This window comes from Erythranthe guttata, chromosome 4 (assembly GCF_056151865.1).
Source record: "Erythranthe guttata isolate IM_541 chromosome 4, IM_541, whole genome shotgun sequence".
In the NCBI taxonomy this organism is placed as follows: domain Eukaryota; kingdom Viridiplantae; phylum Streptophyta; class Magnoliopsida; order Lamiales; family Phrymaceae; genus Erythranthe; species Erythranthe guttata.
This window is the reverse complement of record NC_142536.1, coordinates 17,887,064-17,904,917: the sequence shown is the minus strand read 5'-3', so window position 1 is coordinate 17,904,917 and position 17,854 is coordinate 17,887,064. Positions and strand designations below refer to the sequence as shown.

The following is a 17,854-nucleotide window of genomic DNA, read 5'->3' as shown; positions in this document are numbered from 1 at the left end:
AGATTTCGGTTTTCGATGAATAATCAATCAAAGGGAATAGTACGATATCTATGATTCTATTATACGAAAAATAAACAGCCAACTCATTCTTTTATCGAAAAATAGTTGATGATACAAACATGAGCGATTGACCTATACTCACCACACAAAGCTACGTAAATCAAATTCCCCCACCGAACACTGCAAAATTGCGAGAATTACAACAAATTTACTATAGACTGTAGAATTGATCTTTTGTTAGCGAAAAATATATCATTATCAAATGACCGTCTTAACTATTATTCTTCCCTCTTTATTATTTGAGTCACGATACCGAGAGCAATAGTTCTTCCCGATGCTCTAAGGAACACCCTTCCCAAAGCTCTACAATTATTATATTCTTCAACACAAACAGGTGCTTGCAGAGCCACCTGCGGATAATAAAATCAAATCACAACTTCTCGTCAAATAATAAAAACAAGAAAAAATATATGTAAAAGACCTTCCCCTTTTTGCTTTATACGGTTTTCGTATTATTTCTAATTTCTACCGAAAAAAAAAAGACGAAATAATTATGCACTAACCTCAACGATTGCGTTTTGCTTAGCCAATAAACACCTTGGAGACTTCTTTGCTGTCTTCCCGGTCTTTGGATCAAGTAGAGACAATATTCTCACGACTCTTGCAGCTTCTTTTGCGTGATGTATGTGAAATTCAAACTGCAAGTGTACACATAAGACATTATGCCTAACGAACGAAGAAAGAAAAGAAAAAATATTTATAAGGAATGATAAAAAGTTGTTTATATTTTGTTAATCCCACCTGAGAACCAATCACAATTGGGGTTGAAATATCGAGGACAAGGATCTTGAGTTCCAAGTAGTTTGTGATTTGAACTGGATAATCGGGGTGGCATATCATACCGCCAGCTGTCACACGGTTGCCCTCGATGCCTTGCAAATTGACTGTGACATTGTCGCCGGCTCTTGCAATATTACAAACCTGAGAGTCCTTTTCTAAAGAACGGACCGTTGCTATTTCTCTCGAAGGCATAACCATGACCTGTTTTACCAACAAAAAATTTACAAAAGTCGAAAACCTTCTCGAATTTCGATTTCATCTATTTCAAGTCTAAGGCCTTCAATTTACCAATTCTTTTATTAAAAAAAACACAAAATTACTACATTTAAGTATAATTTACTCCAATAAGAATAGAGAGTAATAATTCTGAAGTGAGCTGATGACGAATTTCATAATGAACCAACGATTTGTTTATCGAGAAAGAGTGGATGTACCTTAAATCCTGTTCGAATAGCTCCGCTTTCCAATTTCCCACATGCGGAGACCTGACCTTGTGATGGCAACTTGACAACGTCACATATCGGCATTAGCAGCGGCTTGGAGTAATCTCTTGTAGGAAGTTGGAGGGAATCTATTGCATCCAGCAAACAAGGTCCTTTAAACCTGCAATTGCAGTAATTTTGCACGGGTTATTTGTTTGCACACATATTCTATCGAATTACATATCCAAAATGAAACCACTAAAAAAGGGAAAAAAGAAAAAGTAAAAGACACTCTTTCCTCGCACACAAATAGAAAAGGCCTCAGCAGATGGTGAATTCAACGCATGTTGTGAGATCATAAGGACATAAATACAGAGAAAGGTTTCCTCGATTTATATGTTGGAGATCAAAGCATAAAAGAAATTTAGAAATCTGATCTAGTCAAAATACAGTCGAGATGTCTTATTTTGTCTGCTTAGACTTCTGTCGAACGATAAGATAAGAGCATGCCCAATAGCGATACACCATAAAATATAAAGGTAAAATAACATGAAGTAACTGGGAAGAAAAAGGAAAAAGAAAAAAATAAACAAGTAATCAACTAACCAGGACAACTGCACATCAGAAGCATTCGCTACCAAGTTTTGGTTTTCCATGGCACTTGCCGGAACCCACAAAATAGAAGAATCTTTAAAACCGCAAGAGCGAAGAAATGTTCTTAGTTTCTCCTTCACCGTATCGAATCTTTCCTTGGAATAATCCACTACATCCATTTTGTTAACAACAACAATAACCTGTTCGACCCCAAAGCTTCTAACGAGCTGCGCGTGTTCCTTTGTTTGCCCTCCTGTGGCATCTATGCCTGCTTCAAATGAACCCAACGAAGCATCGACTACAATAATAGCAGCATCTGCTTGGGTTGCTCCAGATATCATATTTGGAACAAAATCTCTGTGTCCAGGGGAATCGAGCAGCACGATTTGATACTTTCTAGATGTGAAGAAAGCAACACCCACTGTCATCGTTATACCCCTTTCCCTTTCTTCGACACTTTCATCCATTGCCCACGCAAAAGCGAAAGACCCTTTTCCCTGGTAAAAGAAGAAAATTACATACATTTCTAGCAAACAGTTTCATTTACAAGCGTGGGAAATAATAAAGAAAAGGGTTAATTATGGATACCCCCTGAGGTATGCTCGAATAACTAAAAAACCCCTCTGGTATTGGTAATTATATACCACCCCTGAAACTAACAGCCTGTCAGAAACCCTAACGGAATAACAGAATTGTCTAAACTACTCCTTCAACTAAACAGACAAAAAAAGGAGAAATGTATAAGTGTGAAATGTCCACATTTTTTAATATTACATTTACCCCCCTGGGGGTATATTAGTCTGCAAAACAAAACTGTATATTGGACAACGTGTACAAGGGTAGAACTGAAAATTCATAATGAATATTCCATAGAATCTTCAAGATTCTGTTGCTCATAACTCCGTAAGGGTGTAATTGTAAGACGGAGTTATACCTCAGGTAGGTTGTATGTAATTACCAATACCAGAGGGGTTTGTTTCGTTAATCAACCTTAGCTCAAGGGGGGTATATGTAATTTACCCTAAAGAAATGTAGAGTTATTACCTGTTGTTTAGCTTCTTTTTCGTATTTGTGCATTTCCTTCTGAGATATTCTTCCCAAAAGATGAAGCAACCTTCCTGATAGTGTTGATTTGCCAGAATCAACATGGCCAACCTAGGTAGACAGGATTGTAAATTATGGGAATTCGTAAAAAGGATTACTCCTGGGGGCATTCTTGTCACAAAATTAGAAACTTACAATCGCAAGATTTAGTTGACTCAATCCAGCATCTAGTTTGTCAGGAATCATCCATTTCTCAGGATTATACTGTGAAGTAGATGTTTTTCCTTCGTCGATAATTTCTTCTTTTCGAGTTTTGGATGATGAAGTCTCAGCCTTCATTCTAGTATCAAAAACCTCGGATTTGTTTCCACTGCCTGAAGCGGAATCATTCTCACTAACTCCATTACGCCTTTCTCTTGTCACTGGTACTGAAGAGGACACTGGTCCTTTAGCAACCAATTCAGATTCAACTTGAATCTTCGTCTCCTTTTTACTCAAAATGTTACCTATGATAAAGACACCGGCTCTATAAGTTAATTTAACAAATGGAAAAACTTCAACACTGTTTCTTTTTTTTTTTTTTTTTTGCGAGCCCAAAAAAAAAATTGGTCGAACACTATTTGTAAATTATCATACATACTCGATAACTGTAAGAATACCTTTGGATTTTGATTTCACTGATCGCAATCCATTTGACACCAAATCATCTGGAGACGGAGCATCAAATTTGAAAGGAGCTGCTATCAAAATGTGTAATGTTATGTCAGAAAGCAAGAAATATGATATATCCCCAGCATAGCAATAAAGACAACTATCTAATCGTCTAGGGATAAAATTTTCATTTGATCTAACAAAACTATGATTGTCTACTGATTAATAACCAGTTTAGAACCTGCTCAGACCTATATTAACTTTGTGATTTTGAGAGCTAAAAGCACTATTGAACTCTTGAAAAGTGCCACGAATGTTTCCAAGATTGTATAAGTTTAAATTGTCATCTGAGGACGAAACATCATTCTGCACTTCAAAGAGTACAGTCCTTCGCGGCAATGATGCAAAAAGAGACTTGGCCATCACTGATGCTCCAGAATCTTTGCATATGCCACCCACTGCATGGAAAGGATCTACTCTATGAAAGATTTAACGGTAATGAAAATAGTAACTATCTAAAACAGAAAATTGCCGAAAAGCACCAGAGAATGAAGCCATGGTGCAACCTATCCAAACTGGTCTACGGTTTAAAAGAGAAAGAAGACAACTTAAACAAAAGAAATGGTTTTCATACCATGAGAGAACATGTAAAGGGAGAAAGGAAAAGTGCATGTTTCTCTTATTTCATGTAACTCAATGAACTCAATAACACGAGCTTTTCTCACAAAAATAATATATAATATTTATAGAGCGAGAGAGTTACATAGAGATATACCTCCACCGATATCCATTTTAGCAACAGCCTTGATCAAAGGGTTACGTAAAACCCCACATATGTCACATGCAGACATACTGTCTTCATTATCATAGGTACAAATTGGGCAACGCCAGACCCCAGACTTGTCGGCTTCTAGTTTTGCCATTGTTTCGGATGCTGTTCATATCAGGCAACCAATCAACAAATAGAGAAGTATAAAAACCTCGCATATCAAGAACTGCACACAAATAATTATAAGATCTAAGAGCAAAAATATTAAATCATGTGAAGTTCAAGAGGTAAGAGAATTGGATTAAGGGACATGTTATGAAGACAAATTGGGACAAAGGAGGAGTTAAAGAAGTTGATGCACCGAAAAAGTAAAAGAACCCTCATACAAGCTAAAGGCTTAAAGGAAAAAAAAATATAAATATTGTTCGAGCTGGGTAGAAGGTAAGGGCTCAAAGCCAAGTTCCCAACTCAAATATGCTTCAACTATTGATTTCTTCATTCTACAAAAGTTACTAGCTAAGATTATTGTAGCTGTGATGAAGATTTTTTACTCAAGTTTCTGCCCTGTATTAAGTGTAACGCGGGATAAAGCTTGATTTGCCAATGTTAAACGTTATAGAATAGATGTAGGTGGACGTTTCACATTTATTAATGTTTTCTAATTAGAGTTCTATATCCTACATCTGAGTACATTTCATTCTTCAGTAGATATTGAAAACGACAAGATTGAGAATTCCTATTGAAAAAAGATTGATAATTCCTATTGAAAATGACAAGATAATGTTTAAGCATCAATATGCCATGAGAACATTTTTTTTTTCTCGTGGTCTTCGTAATCACTAATGAAGATCAGAAAAAAGATTTTCCTACCTCGACTAAAACCCCCAAACGACTACGGTACAAAACTTCTCCACCCAACCGTTGCCATCTCTAGTTTGTTGTTTCGATAGAAACAGGCTCTCTATACCTACATACGTTTTTCCTATATTTTACTACTCGCTTAAATATAATATTAACGCAAAACGCAAAACTCATACTGAAAATTCCTAAACATCACATTTAACAGGAGAATCGAAGGTCTGCTGCAGTTAAAAGTCGAAAACACTAAGCATCAAACAGTTTGCCTGCACTAGGCAAACTCAGAGAGGATAAACCTCACCACTTTGTTCGACTTCATAATCATAATTATCCGCATAGTCATCGTCGTAATCTTCATAAACATCGTAGCTGTCATCGTAATCAACCCCATAATGCACTTTACGAGGCATCTCTCCAACTCCTACAAACTCAAAAATTATATAAAAATTTATCAGAATTAAAAAAAATCTGAAACTAGATCTTGAAGCAAATTCCACCAGCAGAAAACACTGAATTAAAAAAAATGGAGTATAAACAAACCCCAGCAACACCCTAATCTTTCATTCAGTAATCAAGAACAGAGATAATTTTTAGGGCGCCTAAAAAACAGCTGCCCAAGTTGTTTTCTTCTACTAAAATTTGTCATCATGTGTTGTTTCTTGGGTTCCGAGACGATTAATCAATGCCCAAAAAATTTAGTATCGACCATGAATTTTGATAATGTCTACAAAATTAAGAGTTTAAATCAAAAGGGATTGGTTAGAAATTGAAATTAGTGAATTGAATTTGCGAAAGTACCCACTACAGCAGGAGTGAACGCATCCGCGGGCGGTGGAGGAACAAGAAGATTTCTTTTATTTTCTCAATTTCTCTTCTTTCTTTAATTGACAGATATCTATTTCTGTGTGTGTGTGTGTGTGTGTGTGGGCTTCGGCTAGTGCGGGCTAGGCCCGATTTGGGAGTTGGTCAGTTGATTTTTATTTATTTTTTTATTTAAAGTATTTAATTAATTAAATAATTAATGAATTATTATTATTATTATTATTATCATCATCATTATTATTATTATTATTATTATTATTATTATTATTATTATTATTATTAATTAATTGGTTACTTAATTGCTAAACTGAAGATTGAGATTTGAGATTGTTGATTAATTTGTTAGTTAAATGTTTATTAGTTACATGATTTTTTTTTTTAAATTAATTGATTGTTTCAACTTTCACTCTCAATTTACCGACCATCTCGTAAAGGTCTAGGGTTCGAGTCCTCCCCTCCCCTACTTCCCCTTGTAATGGACTTGAATTACTCAAAAAAAAAAAAAAAAAAAAAAAAAAAAAAAAAAAAAAAACTTTCACTCTCAAATTAGGAGTGGAAAATTCGAAGCCGATAAAAAAACAATGAAACGGATTCCATCACCATCAAGTGAACTCATTTTCGTTTGAAGATCATTTCACCGAGATGGGTTTTTTGACGATTTTAGATATGATGATAGGCTGAGAGAACTTCTTTTAGAGCGAGAAAACATTAGTAATCGAGAGAGATATAGATTGAAGAGTTTGAGAGAAAACACTACGTGAGAATTGAGAGATCACCTTCAATACCGAGTTCTTAGCACAATTAGGGTTTTCTAGTTTCATCATTCCTATGGTAATCGAAATCTCCGTAATCTCCTTCCGTTCTTCGATCAATAAAAGTTGTCTTGGAATACATGGTTGATGTAGGTTCTAACTGAACCGAACCACATTAATCCTTGAGTCCATTGTTCGATTTATGTGAAGATCAATTGCGCGCGCACACGTTTTTCACAACAAATTTCAAATTATAGGATATTGTTTTGATGATATCCAATTAGAGTGGGGTTTAATAACATAGACCAATTATATTTTCTCAAAAAAAAACAAAAAATAGTCTATTATCCACTTACAGCTGTTGCAAAAATAAAACAACTATTAAGAAGTGACTGCAGTTCCAGGACAAGAAAACATTTGTAATATGAATCATTTGTCCCTTTGTTTTTTTAAGGAGAATTAAGGAGATAATGGTAATGGTAGCCAATCAAGTGTTTCACCTGCAGACATAGGAACAATTTCGCCAAATTTAAACGGAAACGAACTCGGCACCTTCCATTGTGTCTTGCTCAGCTTAATCTTTGACGTGTTTCGAGGAAGACCGTAGAAATCTGGTCCGTTAAAGCTCGTAAAAGCTTCTAATTTGTCCAGTGCACCAGCCTATAATAGTAATTTCCAAATTCACAAAATGCACTTCAATATACCACAATTCTCATTTATATATAATATAATATGATATATATAATAAGGTCAGTGAAATTACCTCTTCAAAGATTTTGGCGTAAACCGATAATGCCACAGGCGAATTGTATACTCCAGCACATCCACAAGAACATTCCTTTTTGGTTCTTTCGTGAGGAGCGCTATCGGTTCCGAGAAAGAATCTTTTACTTCCACTTGTCACAGCCGACACAATTGCCTGTCCTGAAAATCATAACAGGTCAATCAAAACATAAGACAAATGTGGTAATAGTACAATGACGACGAGATCAGCTAATGCTTTATGTAATAAAATTACAAAAGGCATCAGACATACTATGTATCTCTCTCTTGAGCACTGGAAGGCAGTAACTGTGAGGTTGGAGTCCTCCTTTGAAAAGGGAGTTTCTGTTAAGAGCAAGATGTTGCGGTGTGACAGTTGCTGCAACAAATCCTAAAAAAGAAGATTTTTTTTTTTTTAAATGAAAATTTGATTATGTTTAGATGATCACGATGAAATAGAGATGCCACGTGGTATTTATTAATCAAATTAAGTAGTAACACGTAAATTACCGCCATCCTCTGAGGTAAGATCAGATTACGAAAAAAACACCTCATGTTTGGGTAATTACAACCACCTCCAACTATAAATCTTCTTACACGTCCACCCTTGCAGTGTCAAATTTAGTGGATTCTTCTAAATTACGTGGAATATTCTCCAATTGGACCCGTTTTACCCCATTCGAGTTCCACATTTTGAAACAAGATGATCATAAGATGTGTTCCTTGGCTTATAAATATCAGATTGTGGTGCATCAAAAACTACATTTTTGCACAAAATGAGTACAATCTAGAGAACATTCCACGCAATCCAGAAGATTCTGTTGAATTTGACATCATAACGGTGGACGTGTAAGAAAATTCGCAGTTGAGGGAGTTGGTTGTAATTACCCAAACACGAGGGGTTTTTTCATTATTTGACCTTACCCGTAATATTACCCTATATTTACCATAAACGTGATTTTTTGTACCTTCACGACAAGACTGGACGAAATTTACAGCATCTTTAGTGGTAATGTGCTCCATGACAACTTTGAGTTGTGGAAGCTTTTGAATTAAGGGGCTAAGAATTGTGTCAATGAACACCTTTTCACGATCAAACACATCAACATCGGGATCCGTTACCTCTCCATGAACCTGCATACAATTATTGATGCATTAAAATCATACGATTATTTTACTCAAAAAAAAAAAAAAAATCATACGATTATTGCATATTTAACTAATTAAAAAACGATGGCACGCTTAAGCACAATTCTTACGGAAACGAAAGATAAATTACCAACAAAGGCATGTTTTGCTGAACCATTTCCTCAAGTACAGGCAAACACTTGCCGAATAGATCTGTTACACCTTCTTGAGAATTTGTGGTAGCACCAGCAGGGTATAACTTTACGGCGAATACAACTCCACTCTCTCCTGAAACGCGCAGCAACTAATATCAAACATGGACCAAGGACACGAAACTTATACAATAACTACGGCTATTTTTTTTTATTTTATATCACCATTTTAAGACTTTCGGAATCTTGACATACCAGATTTACATCGGTTTTGGGCGTAAATATTTAACAAAATTAATTTTTCTTTTTCTTTTTCTTTTTCTCGGGTTATAAAGATAAATACGGAGCAACAAGGAGTTGATAGACGCATATCGAAACATGAGTATGTAAATGGAAAAAAAAAAGAAGCATATATATCAGGAGTCGTACTCACTTGCTAATTTTATCTCATTAGGGCTCGTAGTGTCGGTCAAATAAAGAGTCATCAAAGGGGTGAAGTCACTATTTTCCGGCAGAGCTTTCAAAATCGAATGTCGGTAGGACACTGCAGCTGCTGTGGTGGTGACGGGAGGTTTCAAGTTCGGCATGATTATGGCTCTTCCAAAGTGATGCGAACTGTTTGCACAACAAATTCTTTTTATAAAGCCGGGAAAATAAATAAATAGAAATTCAATCGTCTCAAAAAAAAAACAAAAAAACATCCCAGCCAGTTGTAAACCGAGTGCACTAGTAAAAAGTAATTCAATCAACCTGTGAGGTACAACTGCTTCCAGAAGTTCACCATCCCGAAGATGGAGATGCCAATCGTCGGGCCGTGTGATCGAAAGCTCCATTCTAGCCCTAGATACTTTAAAATGGACGGGTCTTTTCGCGTTCGCAAGTGCAGTATAAGATAACTGTTCGAGAGAAAAAACGTGTCACGATAGATAATGGGAAGCTAGTGTAAATGGGAATATGAAAATAAATTCATGTGAGCAATGCAGCTAGTATTATAACAATCGAAGTAATACGAAGGAACCGACTTTTAAACAATCGACAAGCCAGGGGTTCGGAAGGGCACCTTGATGGGGAAAACTGAGGGTGCACCAAGAGCACTTGCCTATTTGTACAAGATGCAACAGAATATAAGCGTTGACATCTGACATACAGATATATAAACATGTGCAAAGATTCTTTTTTTTTTTTTTGCTAGAGAGAGAAAGAAGAAAAAAACACTACCATGTGAATCATGTGTATAGAAAATGCTTACTTTGCAAGGGAAGAATGACGTCTTCAACATCTTACAAGCAGCAGCTTAGTTTCCTTTACTGCATCGCAATCTGTCTGCAAAAGAAAATAAATAAATAAAATCAGGGGTTTTATGAGGAGAAGAAAACATGACAGATTTATTAAGGATGCAATAAAATAGCAGAATAATGAATCCGCATTGAAGGGTTGAAACTACAAATTTGAGTTTTGTAATAAGTATTAGACCTTTGGGAAGCGAATCGAAGAAGAAGAACAAATGAGGATTTAGGGCAGCACAAGGTGCGATTTCTGGAGGGAATCGAATTGGGGAAGAAAAGTGATAGGAAACGACGCCGTTTAGGAAACTGGGAAATCAGGTTATGGGCTGATATAAAGATGGGCCTTATTCTATTAATGGGTCTCATAAAATAAATACCGTTTTAATTTCAAACGTGATTTTGACCATTTTTTAGTCTGATTTTGGAAATACTCTAAACACGAAAACTTTAGTGCTTTGAATTAGCTTTTCAATGCAACTTGAATCAACTAAATTGAATGTTGGGTGGCAAAGTTGTTGACGAATGAATTACATTTTGAATTTTAGATAACTCAAAACATCAAAGTTGTAGACAATGTTTATTGATTCATGCATATCTTTCTCAGTCGATATTCAATCTTGATGATTCAACTTGTATAGAAAGCTTAACTCAAAGTACATAATTTGTGTTTTGAGTTTTGTCAAATTAAGTCTTGAAAGTAGTCAAAATCACGTCTGAAGTCAAAACGATACTATTAACACTAAAACGACGTTTATCACATCACAGTACGAAAAAGCAGTCCCAAGTTCAAATTCAACACATTCATATAGCAAACCAATACAAGTTGCAACGAAACTAAAGTTCATAATCAAAACCACCATTCTGGTATTTTTTTTTTTCCGTCTTCGATTCTTCCTATAATACAAAGCCTTTCTGATCAGCATCGACTCGTGCAGCAATACAATGCCTGCAAAAGTACACACAGCATTAGCAGTAGAAAATATACTCGACCAACTCTTATATCAGAAATCATTTTATTTCCTTCGAAAATCATGCATTATGAAAACATTACACCTACTCGTTTAATTCCTAGATTCAATAACCAAGTAGCAGATATGAGCATAAGAAACTGCATTTTTGCACAAAACGAGTACAAATTAGAGAACATTCCACGGAATCTAGAAGATTCTGTTGAATTTGACACCATAAGGTTGGGTGTGTAAGAAGATTCATAATTGAGGGGTGGTTGTAATTACCCAAACAAGAGGGGTATTTTTGTAATTTAACCTTACCTTGAGGGTGGCCGTAATTTACCCTAAATATTATTACATTGAGATTTGAAGGGAATCGAAGTACCTATTTGGCAATAACTTCTTTGTGAGCTTTATACGAAAGAATCACATTCCATATCACGGCAATAAAGTTTGCTGCAAGTACCTGTAGAAACGAGACACACAGTCAACGCACGTGCCGTTTCTTTAGCCGCACGACAGTATAAAAATTAAAAACAAGGAAAATAAAAGAAAAAGAAAAATAATTAATTATTAATTATTTCCCGACCTGAAATTGCTGTGGCACAAAACGGAAGTTTATGAATTGGAAAGGTATCCACAGTTGCCAATTTGCAAGAACCGAGGAGAACCACTCCTACAAAAGAAAACGAAAAAAGAGTTAGTCTTGAATATAAAAAATTGATCTTTTTTATTCAAATTAATCGAAATAAACGGATGTTTTATTTAGCATTAACCTGTTGTAACTTTGGGATCACTTCTGATGGCCTTCCCTCTAATGTCATCAACGTCGATAGAAAAACTCCGATAAAAACGGGAGCAAAAAGGAACTGTGTACGGAAAAGTCAACAGTCAACAGTCAACAGAAGTAAAACGAATTCCTACAGTATTAATTAATATAACGTAATCATTTAGCTGAAAGAAAGAAAATACTTGATCAAGAAGAAGCCGTAAGAAAGCACCAGAAGCTCCAGGAACTGTGACCAATTTACTTAGAGACAAATACCTAAGTACATGTAATAAAAGAAATCAAATCGAGTCTGAAAGATATTACATAGTTGAAATGAATTTTACGGTTAATCAATTTGGGATGAGTTTTGCTTCGATGAACCTTTTCAAAGCAAGTGTAATTTATATATTTCTCACGAAATAATATAATTGTTGATAATTAAATGGACGAGCATCGCAAAAATAACATTGATAGATTATCTGCATTTTAAGCTATAGTGTACAGTAAAAACGATCTTTGGAATGGAGACTGAAAATTCTGAAATAATTACCAGAAATGCAATGTTGGACCGACCAAAACGAGCCCTAACAGTGTGAAAACAAATGTCCTCTTCAAGTCTAGAGATGGTACTTGATCGATCAAGAGCTGAGGTACAATCATACAAAATGTTATATAATCAATAACACAAACTTTATCAAACTTAATTCACAAAAAAAAATATATATATATATATATATATATATATATATATATATATATATACACACACACAAATTGGAAGCATTATCAAGCCCTGTTTTCCAACTAACATATATGGAATTCCAGTTTGAATTCAAATTCTCTCATAAAAAAACTCGACGACACTGACTTCAGAGCTATTGCGTAGAATAGTTGTAACCGAGTTTTCGTTATAAATGGATGAAAGAATTGTGTGGAGCACTTTGTCCAACTATATTGTAGATGTTGTTAGGTATAAGACGAAAACTAATTTTTCAGGCTACAAAGAAACGGCAATCGAATATGTAAACATTCTATAGAGTCCACTGATGCTCTCTTATTTCCAAATATTTTAAGATAAATCGTTTCAACTGGAGTATAATAAAGGAAGGACCGCTCTTGAATCATGATCACCTGAAAATACGCACAACACCAAGAAGATATATATATATATATATATATATATATATATACACACACACACACACACACGCGCACTTCATTGTATTACCCTACATATATATTATCAAGCATATAAAAATTGGTTTGCACTACCTATCCATGAGTTAGATTCTTTAAACAACTTTAATCCCCCTAGAAACTCATAAGCTCCATTGATAAAGCTAAGAAGCCTAAGAACAACAAAGCTAAAGATTTCAAAAAGAAAAAAAAATCAGAATTTTCCCGAGTTCTCCAGCTACAACATAACAAAACGGTATCATTACGTAGCTCGTAATAAGGGGGAAAATGAATAAATTCAATTCAAACACTTCACGAATCGTCTACATAGGTGGTTTACCTGACAGGTGAGATCACCAACCAAAGTCAAAAAGGCTGAAGTAACAGCTTTTGTCATCACCGGGTACTTTGCAAGAAGAGACATATACCTGCATCGAAATGAATTCGAGATTATCGATCTTTACAATGAATATGGTCTCTAGTTTTTTTTTCTCTCTCTCTCTCTCTCTTGCCGAACATTTCGCATTATCTAAAATGCATAATCGGTTGCAAATTGTAATCCAACTATGCCAATAATTAAACGCCAGCAGAGTTCAGAGCCACGAGTTTATGAAATAAACATGAAAATTCAAAACTGAGATTTGGATAAGATGACTAATATAGAAAAAGATAACCTTTTTAAGATACCTGAAATACTTACCAAGAAAGCAATGACCAGTTACTTCCACCATCCCCACCACCAAAAGCGCCGCCGCCACCACCACCATTGCCGGAACCTCCAGACCCACCACCACCAGCTTTGCCACCGGAACCGCCGCCGCCGGATGAAACCCGCAAAGATCGGCGACCCAAATTACCAGACGCAAATTCCGGGCGACCCAGTAATTTAAAACCATTTGCGGAAGGAAGAGAAATTCTATTGTTATGATAGAAGCTCCGGCAAATTAGGTTGGACGCTGGAATTCTGCTGCTCTGTTTGATATGGCAAATTGATGCGCTGCTCGAGGTGCGAGAGAAGGTAGAAGCCCATCGGAATAGAAGATTAGATTTTCCGGCCACCGGTTTTGTAAACATCGTCATCGGTTTGCTGTTTCTTCTTCAACAAATGTTTATGCAGTGCGTGTGGGTTTAAGGGTTTTAAGAGGGGAAAGGTTCCGGTTAATTAATAATAGGCTAAAATTCATTTTGCACCCTTTTACTATGCGAAAGTATCATTTACCCCCTGAAGTATAGAAAACATCAAAAGCCCCCCCTATTTTTTTCGGTCAATTGTCAAACTTTTAAAGGTGTTAAATTTGAGCGTAACTGACTCTTTTACCTGCATTATGTATGACATAATCCCTTATTTTTTAAAATTTATTTTTGTGGATTGTTGATGATTTTCAGCGTTCATATAAACGAGGTTTTTTTTTTATCGATTTTAGTGTTTGATTTTAGGAGTTTTTAATTTTATTTTTTGGAAGGTTTTGCCATGATAATATGAAAGCTTTTGTTTTTAATTTGCAATTCTTTCATAAGGTTTTATTTTAATTTTCGGGTTTTTTTTAGATTTCAGTGGTTTTCAGTTTTGTTTTTTGTGGGTTTTGCATTCGTGATCAGCAAAACTTCATCCTTATTGATTCGACTTTTCAATTTTTTATGCAAAAACAAAAGACGAAAAAACTGAAAAAAGTAAAAACAATGACTGAATAAATTAAGGGGAAAAAAAACAGAGTTGAAATGAGCAAAAAATCTAGTGAAAAATGGCCAAAACTAAGCTACAACTCTTAGCAACAGTCGGTCAAAAGGTTTGACTAAAGTAATTAAGAATAAATACTAACGACAAGGGATGTTTGATTTTTCTACACATAGGGTAAATGATACCTTTCGGAGAGCACATGGGTGCAAGATGAATTTTACCCTTAATAATAATTAATTAATAATTAGTGTGAGAAATTGTAAAATTTCTTAATTATAAAATATTTAATTTATTTCATAAATTAATTAAAAGATAATTCTAATTGCCACTAATTAACGCTATATATATATATATATATATATATATATATATATATATATATATATATATATATATATATATATATACACACACGTATATTAGTATTTATTATCGTTCTAAAAATCGGCCGAGGCGGCCGATTAATCGGTCTCCGAGGCGGAGGCGGTCAAAAACCTTTACGATTTTAGTGTAAAAGTTTGAAAAATTAGTTTTTGCATGTGAGGCGGTTTTAGGCGGTTTTAGGCGGTCCGATGCGGTTTGAGGCGATCCAAGGCGGTCTGAGGCTGAGGCGGTCAAACCTTTATAGTGGGTCAAACTTCGATGGCAAAAATCGGTCAAAAATCCTTTTTTTTTTTTAGTAATTCAAAATAAAAGTTGGGATTTTAATAAAGAAAATATGAGCTTATGTTTTATTTTATTTATGTTAACTGTTATTGCTAAAGAACTAATGATGTATGTTAGAAATGTTCAAGAATAAATGTAAATTAAAAAAAATATTTTTTTATTTATATTTTATAAGAATATTTATGTATTATGAAATTATTATTATTAAACTTTTATTATTTTATTAAAATATATACATGATGGAGATATAACTATGTTTAAATATATTTTTATATATGTTTTTAGTATTTATAAATAATATCTAGAAATATTTTATATTAAATTTTAAAAATCAATTTATTTCCGATTTATCACCGGCCACCGATTAATCGCGAGACCCCCTCCGACCCTGATTACAACTTTTTACTAGTATTTATATAGGCCCTAGTATTCAACTTCAGAACGTTGTCGTCTTCTCCTCTTTCCCCAATTCTCGAGTCTAGGGTTTTACATTGTGCAATTCCAACATCACCATCTCCGGGACATGTAAATTTCCTCTTCCTTTTCAATTGTCAATTCTCGCGGATAAGATATCAAGTATATTTTAATTTTTCAAATTGCTGTCCACATCTCAGATAGAATCGAAACAGAATTTAATGGGCGTCGGAGAAGAGGATTCAATTGAGGCGGCGGCGGCGGCGCGTAAGGAGAGGCTGAGAGCTCTTAAAACCGCTCATGAACTCCTCAACACTCCCGACGACAATGCACCAACTCCGATTGAGCAACCCCAAGAACAACTGGACCAAGAGAAAGAAGATGAAGATGATAATGAAGATGGCGAAGAAAAGTAAGCTCACTGATTACAATCTCGTTTCTTTATATTTTCAGGCATTTATGAATATGCAACAATTAGTAATTTTTTCGATGTATTGTGCGTTTTATTGCTGAATATCTTGATTTTAGGAAAACTGCTGCCATGATTTTGAGTATAATGTGTTCTGTAATCAATGTGATTTAATCTCGAACTTACGGAAGTTTTTATGTTTTGCAGTAATGTTAATATGAAATTTCGAAATTATCTTCCGCACGACAAGCAACTTCAAGAGGGCAAACTTGCGCCACCCGTGTTGCCGAAATTTGAAGACCCTGCCTTTGCGATTCCTCCTCCTCAAGACGAGAATAAAGAGGTGGTTTGTGTAGTTCTGTTCTGTTGTTCCTTCGTTGTTTCTTTCTCTACATTTTTAATTTTACTCAAGGGATATAGATACTGATATTAAAAACAAAATTTTAGGATCCGTTTCTAAACATAGCACCGAAGAAACCAAATTGGGACCTGAGGAGGGATGTTCAAAAGAGACTTGACAAGCTCGACAGACGCACTCAGAAGGCAATGTTAACACTCATGGGTATGCCTCTAACCCCCCCCCCCCCCCCCCCCCCCCCCCCCCCCCACCCCAACAACCCCAACCATCTACCGGGGATTACTGATAAATTGATTTTTCTTGTGCTCGTGCATATTGTAATGTTGCTTATCACACCCTGAATTTCTACTGTTTTTTTAGGTCTTTTACGTTGCAACTAGTGTCTTGATTAGTTACGGGGAATTATATATTAGAAAGTGAGTTCAGATAAGTTACCTCCTAGTATAGGTGAATATAAAGAATACTTTAACCTGTTTGTCCTCGGAGTTGATTATATCACTTCATATTTTTTTAGCTCACTTGTCTTGGTCTTGTAGCAAGAAGTTGGTGTTCAAAATGCCTGGACTGTTTGTGGCAAAAATTTCATGTTTTATAAATTGAAATAAATATGTCCAACACACCAGTCGTAGTTTTACTTGGATAATATTTTGGTTAGTTCATTTGAGATGAATTTATTACTAGCTAAAAATATTATGTCAGTGGGTGTTAAGGTTGTATTTTAATCTTGGACTGCGATGCCGATAATTAACAAACTTTTGCTGACTCAGCAACACTTTCAAGTATGTAGTTTTAGAGATGATCATGGTTTTGCACCAGCAAAAATAATGTACAGTTTCCGTTTTGGTTTGCATGTCTTTGCTCATTATAGATTTTGTGTTTTGCAGAACAAGAGGAAGCGAAAAGGAGTTCAGAAGAAAACATAGAAAATGGGGGAGCAAACTGAAACCATACCGAGGATTGTAAAGTTCATTCGACTAAGAAGATATCTCTCTCTTTTTATGGTTTCCCACCTAATCTGAAAATGCAGACTTTTGTACTAGATGTTCGTTATTTCGACCACTTCGTCGTAGGTTGTTAAAAACTATATATATTACGACATTTCGCTTTCTATAATAGATTAATTTTTATGTCAATGAAGTGTAGTAGAAGTAAATGACATTTTATGGAATACATTATTCTCTTTTTTCGTTTTCGTAACGAAGGACCTCACAGCCAACCATATAGGTGCACTGGATAAACCTACACTCTCGTATAATAGCTTGTAAACAATACGAGAGACGTAAACTACACTATGCTAACCACGTGTGACAAGCTCGACTTAACGAATATACATTATTCTCTTGCTCCAATAACA

The 17,854-nt window shown here is 35.2% G+C and overlaps 4 protein-coding genes across 14 annotated transcripts; 1 reads left to right on the top strand and 3 right to left on the bottom strand.

The window, feature by feature from the left end:
* Positions 1 to 62: 62 nt before the first annotated feature.
* Positions 63 to 6,090, bottom strand: LOC105950450 (Translation elongation factor EF1A/initiation factor IF2gamma family protein). 8 transcript variants are annotated; one of them, XM_088817124.1, is made up of 12 exons: positions 5,977 to 6,089; positions 5,480 to 5,599; positions 4,327 to 4,485; positions 3,803 to 4,009; positions 3,560 to 3,640; positions 3,096 to 3,406; positions 2,901 to 3,011; positions 1,869 to 2,353; positions 1,275 to 1,443; positions 802 to 1,041; positions 564 to 698; positions 63 to 410 (listed from the first exon to the last, which is right to left on the bottom strand). In XM_088817124.1, the coding sequence occupies exons 2-12, from the start codon at positions 5,586 to 5,588 to the stop codon at positions 279 to 281; spliced, it is 2,139 nt and encodes a 712-aa protein (XP_088673250.1). In that variant the 5' UTR covers positions 5,589 to 5,599; positions 5,977 to 6,089; the 3' UTR covers positions 63 to 278. The 8 variants fall into 8 exon arrangements, with proteins under 8 accessions (XP_088673250.1, XP_088673252.1, XP_088673251.1 ...); XM_088817126.1 differs by having other exon boundaries at positions 3,560 to 3,637; positions 5,977 to 6,063; XM_088817125.1 differs by having other exon boundaries at positions 5,480 to 5,606; positions 5,977 to 6,048.
* Positions 6,091 to 7,066: 976 nt separating this feature from the next.
* PYR4 (pyrimidin 4) lies at positions 7,067 to 10,426 on the bottom strand. Of its 3 annotated transcripts, none has more exons than XM_012973845.2 (10): positions 10,268 to 10,426; positions 10,044 to 10,117; positions 9,855 to 9,893; positions 9,545 to 9,690; positions 9,228 to 9,409; positions 8,794 to 8,930; positions 8,483 to 8,648; positions 7,789 to 7,905; positions 7,516 to 7,676; positions 7,067 to 7,412 (listed from the first exon to the last, which is right to left on the bottom strand). In XM_012973845.2, the coding sequence occupies exons 2-10, from the start codon at positions 10,071 to 10,073 to the stop codon at positions 7,212 to 7,214; spliced, it is 1,179 nt and encodes a 392-aa protein (XP_012829299.2). In that variant the 5' UTR covers positions 10,074 to 10,117; positions 10,268 to 10,426; the 3' UTR covers positions 7,067 to 7,211. The 3 variants fall into 3 exon arrangements, with proteins under 3 accessions (XP_012829299.2, XP_088673247.1, XP_088673246.1); XM_088817121.1 differs by having other exon boundaries at positions 9,817 to 9,893; positions 10,268 to 10,396; XM_088817120.1 differs by having other exon boundaries at positions 10,044 to 10,113; positions 10,268 to 10,375.
* Positions 10,427 to 10,794: 368 nt separating this feature from the next.
* On the bottom strand, positions 10,795 to 14,146 carry LOC105950484 (protein sym-1). The gene is made up of 8 exons (XM_012973847.2): positions 13,676 to 14,146; positions 13,316 to 13,403; positions 12,350 to 12,444; positions 12,003 to 12,075; positions 11,807 to 11,899; positions 11,620 to 11,706; positions 11,416 to 11,496; positions 10,795 to 11,026 (listed from the first exon to the last, which is right to left on the bottom strand). Exons 1-7 carry the CDS (start codon positions 14,053 to 14,055, stop codon positions 11,416 to 11,418), a joined length of 897 nt encoding a protein of 298 aa, XP_012829301.2. The 5' UTR covers positions 14,056 to 14,146; the 3' UTR covers positions 10,795 to 11,026.
* A 1,586-nt stretch (positions 14,147 to 15,732) lies between these two features.
* Positions 15,733 to 17,682, top strand: LOC105950446 (Cwf18 pre-mRNA splicing factor). 2 transcript variants are annotated; one of them, XM_012973801.2, is made up of 5 exons: positions 15,733 to 15,844; positions 15,934 to 16,145; positions 16,350 to 16,485; positions 16,590 to 16,704; positions 17,385 to 17,682. In XM_012973801.2, exons 2-5 carry the CDS (start codon positions 15,955 to 15,957, stop codon positions 17,441 to 17,443), a joined length of 501 nt encoding a protein of 166 aa, XP_012829255.2. In that variant the 5' UTR covers positions 15,733 to 15,844; positions 15,934 to 15,954; the 3' UTR covers positions 17,444 to 17,682. The 2 variants fall into 2 exon arrangements, with proteins under 2 accessions (XP_012829255.2, XP_088673245.1); XM_088817119.1 differs by having other exon boundaries at positions 15,757 to 15,844; positions 15,938 to 16,145.
* Positions 17,683 to 17,854: the final 172 nt, after the last annotated feature.